General features: G+C 39.2%; 1 protein-coding gene across 2 annotated transcripts; it reads right to left on the bottom strand.

The window, feature by feature from the left end:
* Positions 1-1115: 1115 nt before the first annotated feature.
* On the bottom strand, positions 1116-3375 carry arf1 (ADP-ribosylation factor 1). 2 transcript variants are annotated; one of them, XM_078264023.1, is made up of 5 exons: positions 3277-3375; positions 2347-2527; positions 2114-2224; positions 1836-1960; positions 1116-1715 (listed from the first exon to the last, which is right to left on the bottom strand). In XM_078264023.1, exons 2-5 carry the CDS (start codon positions 2486-2488, stop codon positions 1557-1559), a joined length of 537 nt encoding a protein of 178 aa, XP_078120149.1. In that variant the 5' UTR covers positions 2489-2527; positions 3277-3375; the 3' UTR covers positions 1116-1556. The 2 variants fall into 2 exon arrangements, with proteins under 2 accessions (XP_078120149.1, XP_078120150.1); XM_078264024.1 differs by having other exon boundaries at positions 2347-2507; positions 3277-3366.
* Positions 3376-11052: the final 7677 nt, after the last annotated feature.

The following is an 11052-nucleotide window of genomic DNA, read 5'->3' on the forward strand; positions in this document are numbered from 1 at the left end:
TTGGCATTTTTTGCTTGATAAATGAAACATTAAATGTGTTAATATTATGTACATTGACTAATCATTTCACCTCTATATATAAAGTTAGCAAAATTAGGTGTGCATGTTTTAGTAGCAGAGGTGCACATTTTCAATGTATGGAGAAAAGCTACATTACGCACCTCAACATTCAACAGTTTTATTGCATAGTGTAAGAATGAAAATCATTTGCAGAATTTTTTTTTTTTATCCAGTCACTTTAATTACAGTGCTTTTTCCTCACAAAACAAACACTTTACATTAAGAACTGACAAACTTAAGAGATTAACAGTTTTCAAATATTTAGGTTGATATAAATCAAAGACAAAAATGTTTGTTCAGAGCAGTAAAGTAACACACACACACCTAGAAAAAAAGCTTGAAAATAAAAGGCAACGTGTCATGGATAAGAAGGCATATGTATGGCTCCCTTTTTAACCCAAGCACAATGCTGTACTGCAAAGGAAGAAATACTGGCACTACGCTAAACATGGAGCTGAAACTGATTTTGTATTAGAGTCAAAATGCAATTTCCCAGATTTGATAACTGAATTAAAAAAAAGGCATGACTTGATAGAGCCTTTAGTGACAACAGTAGGGCCATTGTAGTGTCCAACTCCTTTTGTTACAATAACCTAACAGTACACAAAGTTACAGTATAGGGCTGTTGAAATAAGTACTCGGAGTAATAGTTCCTGTGCAGCCTAATGATGTAAACACCCAGTAAGTTTGCATGTCCCTAAAGACCAACAGACCACATCATGCAATTTTGCTAACAAGTATATTGCAAAGGCAGCACATGATAAACCTGAGACTTAGAAATACAAACACCCAATGCTGACTCAACAGCCTGCCTTTCAAAACAACCATGAAACAGAGATGTGAGATTGCTGCATTTCTCAATTCAAGCCAACATACTGTATAACAAAGGCTGGTAAGTTCAGACAGGAGTTCGCAACATGGACAAAGTGATGTCAGTACAGAGTACAAATAATCAATGCCAGTGTTTAAGAACACAAATTTGGGGGGCTGGTACATGAAGTCACTGGTTAAAGTAACCACAGTAGCTGCAAGTAGTGCATCAGTGTTTAATTCAGTTTTTAAAGTATAAGCCACTCATGGATTACTCCCTACAGTACGTGACCAGATAATGACAGGTCATCAGATTGCATTGAGGTCCTGGGCAAATGTGCTGGTAAATTCTTATTCCTCACCTCCCTATTCTTATTCAATGGACACATGGCTGCCCAACAGCCAGAAAGAGAAATAACCACGGTAGGATTTGTAAGAGTGCAATAAGCTGCCCCATTACCAAATATATTTACAATTACATAAAATAAAATAATAAAACCTGACAGCTTTATGAGAACAGATCATCTCCACCACTGGCCTGTATGTTTGTGATAATAACAGCTGAGGCGAGTGCAGCTTCCAGTACATTTTTTAGGAGAGGGTAACTCAGTTTTGCAACAACTTTAGAGTAAAGAGCAAGGTCAGAGATTGGGTGGAGTAGATTAGTTGTAGATAGCAGGCGATTATTAATGGTTTTTGAGCTGACTAGACAACCAATCCAGTCCTTCGTAGAGGCCATCCCCGGTGGTGGCACAGGTCGCCTGGATGTACCAGTTTCTGCCGCGTAGGTTGTGAAGATTCAACTTGTCTGTGAGTTCTGCTGCATTCATAGCGTTTGGAAGGTCCTACAATCAATAAACAGTGAGAAAACATTAGAAGCCAACCCTGTGATCAGAAGAAACTTGCAGTAAACTGGTTATGATATACACCTGCCTATATCAAAGATTTTCATAAGTATATCTTACTTGTTTGTTGGCAAACACTAATAGCACGGCATCACGCAACTCGTCCTCTGCCAACATTCTCGAGAGCTCTTCACGAGCCTCCTGACATCGCTCTCTGTCGTTGCTGTCCACAACAAAGATGAGACCTGGAACAAGAGCAAATAGGGAACAAATGAGTGTGTGATGATGTATCCTGTATCTTAAAAATATATAAAGCAGTGGACATTTAGTGAATATAAAAAAGGCCATTACATACGACTGATGTAAAGCCAACAAATGTCAGGCATAACTAAACATACCCTGTGTGTTCTGGAAGTAATGACGCCACAGCGGTCGAATTTTGTCTTGACCACCGACATCCCATACTGTAAAACTGATGTTTTTGTACTCTACTGTCTCTACATTAAAACCTGAATTAAAAAAAACAAAGACAACAAATAAACACATTAAAAACACACTTGAAGTCCTCATTTAACAGTAATAAGGGCACACAACATATGTAAACATAACTATTTTACAATGTTTGACTTGCCTATTGTGGGAATGGTAGTTACAATCTCTCCAAGTTTCAGCTTGTACAAAATAGTCGTCTTTCCAGCAGCATCCAGACCGACCATGAGGATCCTCATCTCCTTCTTCCACATATTAAAGAGCGATGCAAACATATTCCCCATGGCGGCTGGTGATGGGAACCTACTTTGGCAAAAAAAAAACTGAGGAAAAACAACAAATCAAGTGTTGAAATTAGGGCAGCATCGAAGACTACAGTATGCCTAATATAGTCAAACATTATTTGGAGTAGATCTGAACAATTCGTCAATGAATAAAAAAAAAAGTAACCTGCAATAGTTTTTTTTAAAGCCGTAATGTGGGTAAAAACATGGACGCTACAAATAAGATGCGTTATATTTAATTGCTCTGAGCGTTTAAACACGTTGATAGCGGTTTCGTGTTTATTTCCAGTAAAGCTTTACAGACTTAAGGCGGCTAACTGGAGTACTTTGACATTAAGCTTGCCAAGGGACAATGCCACAAGTCGCCAGACTAACATAAACCCACGTAAACAAACAACAACGTTAGCTGGCTATGAGACGATGCAAATATTATTAGTCGTCCGAACAGTTCACATTTTCGACAATTTGTTGAAAAACTACTTTTCAGCATGCTACGATCCTCATTTCATTTATGTCCATGTCAAATTAAGACATATGATATCTAGCTAAGAGTTAGAGAATGAGAAAGTACCAGGGAAACGTTAGTATATTTAGCTAGTTAGCTAGCTAGAGTTAGCATCATCAGTAATGTTAGCTTTTGGCAGCCGTCAGTTTTTTTTCTCTCGGCGTCCTTATTATCCTAACAACCGCGGTCACAAAGACGATTTTGCTTGAAAACGCATGGCGTTTTGTACGACTACATTCAGCGAAAACAGCAAGCTGGATTAAAGTTTCTCTTACACACTTACACAGTTTATATGTTTCCTTCCTCAAGGCGTTTCCTTCCTCAGGAAAATGGCGACAATTTGACACGTCAGAGTTTCCGTTCCAGCTAAACTTCCGTGAGCATCAGGCTGGAAGATGTCGCCCCCTGTGGCTGAGGGGAGAATTACACGCACCGCTGACGTTGTTCAATGCTGAGGTTGTCAATCTTTTTTCCGCCAAGGACCCCTTACAAGATAAAATATATAACGGGGCCCACTCATGTATGTCTCTTGAAATAAATTGACGTAGCCTATTCTGTATCTTTATACTGGGGATTAAAAATAAACTGTTCAGGGGTCAAGTGTAATATTATTGAACTTTTTGAACACATTATCAACAATTATATAAGTCTGAAGACAACTAACCTATTGTAAATCAGCAATGTACTCTACTTTAAATTGATTTATGGTTACTCCCAATGCTATGTCCTGTGTATTAATTGTCTAGACTAGATGATGCTCATAAAGAGGGAGTCTTTTACTGCCAAAGGAGCATCCTGGTGATGTCTTATTGTGCCGTTTGAATTAAATTAAATCTATAGAGGTATTTGTTTTCAAACTCTGCTACTTCCACTTCCTTTTGATCCACTAAGGAAACGTCTAACCACGTTATTGTTGGGCCAGTTGAATTTTAACCAGGGTCAACTATGCTGGCTACCCCCAGCAGAGGGGGCAGCAGGAGGGTAGAAGGGCAGGAGAGAGCAGCAGGAGGGGAGAATGGTCTAAAGTTGGGGATGGACCACACAGTAAAGGCTCATAATGCTGTCTCACACTGCAACCATAATTTGTGGTTTTGTCCTGCCAAATGCCTGAGAGATCGCTCTCAGCACATTTTCACAGCAATTGATGTCTTTTCTTATGTTTATTTACTGAGTAGCAATTGTTTAGATTTGTCTCACATTTAACTCCGCTTTCAATATTAGCGTTACAATCAGACATAAACATGACTCAAATCCTGATTCACTATGACAAAACCCTCAGTATCTACAAAACCTTCTGTTTTTTATCTTCTTTTTCTTTTGCAGATATTGTTTGAAGATTTGTTCTTAAAGAAATAGTTCAGAACATATTGCCAAAACTGATACTACAAATTGTTTCAATTTTGGAAAACACACAGCTATGTGACAATCTCTAAAAAAGAAAAGAAAACTTTGTCCATGACACAAAGGTTTCATAAAGGGTCAGGTGTCTTCAAGTGAAAACACAAACTCTGACACGTGCCAGTTTTCTTTAACAAATGACGTGCTTTTCTTTGATATAAAGAAATTCTGCAACCTATGGGTTCATCTAACCTTTTCAAAATCAATTCAAAATGATGAAAAAAAACACATTAAAGTAAATTTTAAGCTAAGACAGTTTCTCAGTTCAAGAAAAGGTTGCATTTCGGAGAACACAGCGACATCTACATAGGTGGTGTGCTTATTGATGTTTCCAACATCGTATTTAGTAAATCAGACATTTGCCAAAGTTTATGCTGTCAAGTTTGGATAGTCACATTTGCATAACAAAGCATTTCACTGCCCATTCAGATTATCTAAAGCAAATACATTTTCTAAAATAGTGATATCTAATGCATGTAAAAATTTAATATCTATATTTATAATCTTAAAAACATGGTTATGAGATCAAAACCTGTTCTTCAGTGGAACTGTTAACCATCTTTACTTTTAATTTGTAACAGTGTCACTACCCGATGTGAGTCGAGTGCGGATGTGAGTTGCGCATGCTCAGATTTAAACGGTTTACGGCATAACGCCAAGGGATCCGGATCCGGCAAACGTTGTAGCAAACAATCTATGATTGTTTGATTGCTAACATTAGCTCAAAACACCATTCAAGTGACAGCCTTTGTTGTGTTTGATTGCTAACTTGTAGCCAGCAGTGAACGAACTTCGTTATGTAGGTCAATTTTTATTGTATTGACATTACAGAAGTCTCTCGTTAGCAGGTTCTTGTAGGTTACTTCAGCCTCTAATCTAGAACTGACATCAGGGATCATGCCGTGAAAATGTGATGGCTTATGCTAAATAATAAATTACTGCTATGCAATGTACCTATCTCATTATTCTGTGGCGAACAGCAAAACATATCTGCGTGAAGTCGCAAAGTGACGAATGCGCAACACACATCTGCACTCGACTCAGATAGTGACAACAGTATTATTTAGACCAATAACCACCACTTAAAGTACAGCAAAGTAAACATAAACAGCACAGAACACAGGCTTCAATTCTGCACTGTTCTGTAATTCCTCAATGCATAATACAACACAGAAAAAAGGCTTTAACAAATACAGTTTACCAAGACTAGAAGTAAACTGTAGCTATACTGTTTGATTTGGTGATCCTCCATACAGCTGGAAAAAAAAAAAGTAAAATCCATCCTTCCTCCTCTTTGAACAGCCAGAGCACAGGTGCATTGAGATGGGACAACAGAGATTCATTCATTCATTCAACCTTTATTTATACTTGAAAGATAATTGGGTGGGCAACCAGGGGCGATTCTAGGATCAGACCTTTAGGGGGGCTCAGCCCCTAATGAGAATGTGACATGGATACAGTGCCTTGCAAAAGTGTTAACACCCCCTCTGCTAAATCAGTAAATTCATTAGCCAATAATCTCTGAGCTAACTACTGAACAACGTCAGCTAATGTTTTTTGACACTATGATGGAACTAACCCTGACACTGACTGTAAGTCACAGTAATAACGACCAATTTGACACAATGTTCTAACATTCAGCAATTTTAGTTGCTTACGTTTCAATTTGGGTTCTAATCTGCATCATGAAATTACCAACTTCTTCTCTGGGGACTACCAATGTTTAACTTCACAACTGCACCCCTGCTCTCCCTCTGTCAGATTAGATAGAGACTCAGCCAAAGGTGGGAGTGTGGCACAACCACCTCTGATTGGCCAAAACAAAATTTCTGTTAACTCTTTTCTTGACTGGGTTACAGGTGCATAGCATTGGCATCAGTGACACAGGATATTAAAAGGGAATCAAACCCTTTGAACCTGTAATTTTTTGTCCTTTGTCACTAACAGACAAGTTCGCAAACTCTCACTTGAAGCACTAAAATTAACTTAAATTAAAAGTTTTTTAATATTATAATATTTAGCGGGGCTGAGATTAAATTTAGGGGGGCTTGAGCACCCCCTAAAAAGGGTCTAAAATCGCTCATGGGGGAAAACCCTAATTTACAATAACATTGAGTCAATACACGAGATATACTAACAGAGAAGACCGATCTCATTATAAAATAATAAAATATAATTAAAAAAAAACATTAAAGCCTTACAATTAGGGGGAATAATTTGATAGATAAACATTTTGCAACAAGGGTAGATAATTTGATAAAGATATTAAAGAAATGAAAATGTGAAATAATGTACAGTTTCTTAAATGTCCAATAGGTATAAGTGAATTAATTTACAGGAGGTGCTGTATTTTGTTCCAGGAGTCAGGTGCACTTAAGTTAAAAGCAGTTTTTCCAAGTATTGACCCAGCTCATGAAACATGAAGCAAGAGCCAGTAATTAGAGCATGTCTGATAAATCTGAGTGATTATTAATTTTCAAGTAGGGGCTTAATTGATTAAAAAAAATTCCAGTGAGTATAAGGTCTCTCTTGAAGAGAAGAACACCCAACCCTATCATATAAAATACAATGATGTGTACTATAGACATCACCGATAATAAATCTCAAGGCAGAGTGATAGTAAGGCCAGAGGAGGTTTAAGAGCTGAGGAGGATGCGTGTCTATAAATCACATCACCATAGTCCAAGACTATGGTGAAGAAAACTGTCTTAACAACCCTTTTCCTACAAAACGTGAATGAAAGATGGTTTTAATTCTGTAGGAATAGCCAACCTTTTTATGTGATGATAAACACAAAATTATCAATGTAAAATTTAAATGTGAGTTTTTCATCAATCTAGATGCCAAGATATTTATATTCTGTGACTCTCTCACTTCAGTAGAAATATTAGTATAGTCTATTAGCTCTGGCTCAGGAAAATATGAATTAGAAACATGAACTTTTTAGAGTTTAGTGCAAGTCTTAGAGCCTCTTGCAGAATGTTAAAGGAACGCTGTAAGTGATCGACTGCTAGATGTACAGAATTAGCAACCTAATATAGCACTGTGTCATCTGCGTACAGATAGGCATGACAGTTTGCCAAAGATGGAATGATATTGTTAATATAAAAAGTAAAAAGGACTGGACCTAAACCTGTCATTGTTGTCTTCTAATACGTACATTTTTAAATTCAAAGAGATATGAGGCAGAAAAAATGCTCAGCAATCAACTGGATATTGTCAAGATTTAATCTCCATTTGCAGCTTTTATTTCATGAGGATTTTAACTAAAATTCACTAAAAGCAGACTTTATTGGGTTGAAATGATCATAATATGCATTTATAACGTACCATGTAATGAGCCAAAGGTACAGTAAAGATCCTAGGGGTAGTGCTAAATCCAACTTCTCATACTCCACAGGCAAACACAGCGGTAATATCCATTTGAAGGGCTCCTTCCTCGTTGGTCCTTTGCGGCTTCATATCTCACTAGTTACTGACAGTTGTGATGTGTAGACAGAGTACTAGAAATAGGACAGTAGGAGGGTGTATATATCGCCCCCTCAAAGCACACACACAAACAAATTCTGATAGCCCCGCTTGTGTACACGCTTTGACAACTTTTTTCCACACGTGCACGTGTGCACTCTCTCTCTCTCTCTCTCTCTCTCTCTCTCTCTCTCTCTCTCTCTCTCTCTCTCTCTCTCTCTCTCTCTCTTTAAATCCCTTCTTTATTTGTGTCAAATGTGTCCCCCAAACACCTATCCCCACTTGGGGGCCACAGCTGCAGACGGAACAGCTACAGTAAGACTCTGGAGAGTGGAGAGGCCCTTTGTCCACAGGAAAAAATATGCTTTTGGTATATTTATGGGAAATGTATACAGACTACATCATCACCTGAGAGGTGTTATCCAAGTCGCTGAGTCAGTCATGCCCAAATGTACACATATGAGGCAGAGAGTGAGGCTTGTCTGCATTTTGTGAATGGAAAAGGGCTGCCAAAGAGCCAAAAAGGCTTTCCGGTAGGAAGTGGGTAAGGATCTCAGTAGGGGCCTTACTCCCCTCTGAGACCAGGCCTTGCAAGGATAAAAACGCTCAGTAAGGGGCTTGGGAACGCTGATCTGGTGTGTGTGTGTGTGTGTGTGTGACAGAGGGAGATAATGTTGGTGTGTATATGTATAAGAGTGTATGCATAAGAGAGAAGTGTTATCTTTAGTTTTGTGAGCTTCACATTCTTAAATTTAAAATTATTCATAGAACTTATTTTACTGTAGATTTGGATTTTGTATATATAGTGTGGCGTTTCAATAATCATTATAATCATGATAATAGAAGAACATTATAAAATGGCCCATGGGCAACCAATAGACTGCTGTGTGAATCGTACAAAGGAACTGGTTTGGGCTAAGCAGTGCTGGAACTTGGATGGACAGGCATGGGATGCCTCCCTCTGCGTCTCATGTAGTACTGGATTAAGATCGGGCAAAATCCCAAATGAGGTGTGAAGCAAGAAACAAACAAAACATTATTACAACGACCAGCATCGTTGCCATGAGAGGATCCATGCTGGCTTCATCCATTGGCAACAAGTGCCACTGGGCACCCTACCCCACGCCTCTCACAGTAGGGGGCGCTACAGAGAGAGACAGGCTGGGGCAAAAGGATAAATGTGCACTGGTGTCGGCTGCCAATCACCTTTGTATGGTGATTGTCGGCATCCTGAAAAGGTCGTTAAGGGGATTTACATAACATTTTGCACTCCACCCTGGGTGCATGCGGAAATATTTGATTCCATATTGAGTCATTACCGCATGAAGATTGTTCTCATGTATTTTGACAGCACAGTTTATGGAAACAAAGGAAATGAGGTAATCTAGTTGAATAGCAATGAAGAGTATGAAATCAATATCAAACCATGCGTTTGGGCAACAAACTGACAATTAAAGATGGTAAAGTTCGTAAGCCATAATATTGTTTGTTTTGTCTTGCATTAATCACATTTTTCTAAAAACCTACTTGTGCAGTACACATTTCTTCATTCTTGATGCAACAAATTATCTTTATGATGGATTTTAATTCCCCCGTATGACCCTTTTACTCATGACAATGACAACTGATCTAGTATGTGGGAGCCATTGGTATTGATGGGAGATGTCCTGGGACATCCGTGACAGATGGTTGAAAAAAGCTCTTCAAGGACGCACGGGGGGCCTCTGGCATGGGGGTGGAGTATTAACAATAGGAATCGCTGGCTTCCAGGAAATGGGTATACTGGCAAGGTGTTAACGGTACACGTAGAACGCAACGTCCATGCCAGTGAACTGGATTTCCTGGTAAAGGATGACTTGGTTGGAAGTGAGGTTGCTATGGTCCATTTCTTCACATTCTCAGCACCCTTTAAATGACATACATTCAACAGGGCATCTTACCTAAACTTGAATGACATTTTGACTTGTGTAATATTTGAGGCTACGTCTGCTGCTCTAACTTTGAAACTAGCTTCAAGCATCCACTTGGGCAATGACGAGCCATTGCAAGATGAAACAACGGTGAGGATAAAGGGATTTCTTTGAAAGACTTTTTTGTTTCCCTCAGTGAGTTGGTTTGAAGTTGATTCATGTTTGCTATGTATACAGGTTTTTAAGGATTGTCCCACCCCTGTTCCCTTTTTTAAATCCAGCTATATCCCATTGGAGGAGGCATCAAAGATTAAAGTGTGAACCTGTTGCACCTTGGGGTAGATAATTGGTTGGAATGCACAGCATGTCGAAGCAGGGCCTCAAGGACCAACCAGCACCAACCAAAACATGTGGCATCAAAACCAGGTAGATGTCCAGATTTGGCACATAGGATTTTTCGCTTGTCAAGTTGATGCCAAATGATAGGGTTAAACTTATTTCTCCAACATTCAGGCATCCGTGACATGTTCAATGGTTCATTGTAAGTGGCTCTTTGGGCCCTTTAGAAAGGCCTCATGGTGACAGGCCTAACATGCTCCCAATGTGGTCCAGGTATGGTGTTTTTTTATTGCTACTGACAACTGATCTCTTTTGGTTATGTAAGCCCCTTAAAGATAATCTTTAAGTGATTGAATAATGAATTTGGAGGCATTTTGAACATTGCATACAAGTATGTGCGCCACAGGCGCGTGATGTTTGGTTCACTACATGCAAGCAGTGTTATCAACCTATCATTGTGTTGTGTTGGTGTTGGTGTGTTGTTTTGATAGGGAGGGCTTCTTTCTAAGTGTGTGTGTGTGTGTGTGTGTGTGTGTGTGTGTGTGTGTGTGTGTGTGTGTGTGTGTGTTTGGTGTGTGTGTGTGTTACTCGATGGCGCACCTGTCTGCCTTGAGGCTGGAAAGGCTACAGCCTCTCATTTCTGGAACTCGTGTGGTAATGCATTAGAGGGCTTGTCATTGCACTTTATTGAAGGCCTCTAACAAGCTATTTGACACCCCTGACAGGGTCAGAGGTGTCAACCTGCTCAGACTGACAGGGAGATGGACACATAAGGGCACAGGCGAATTACGTTGCTACCCGAGTCAATTGCAGGTTGTAGCCCTGGGGCACTTTGCTGCTCTGCCAAATAAAGCCTTAATGTAGTCACGTTTGATGCATAGACAGAAAACAGGAGAAATGTAAATAACTTTTTAGCATTCAAACCAAACTCAACTCATCTTTGC

The sequence above is a fragment of the Sander vitreus genome, chromosome 12 (genome assembly GCF_031162955.1).
Source record: "Sander vitreus isolate 19-12246 chromosome 12, sanVit1, whole genome shotgun sequence".
Lineage (NCBI taxonomy): Eukaryota > Metazoa > Chordata > Actinopteri > Perciformes > Percidae > Sander > Sander vitreus.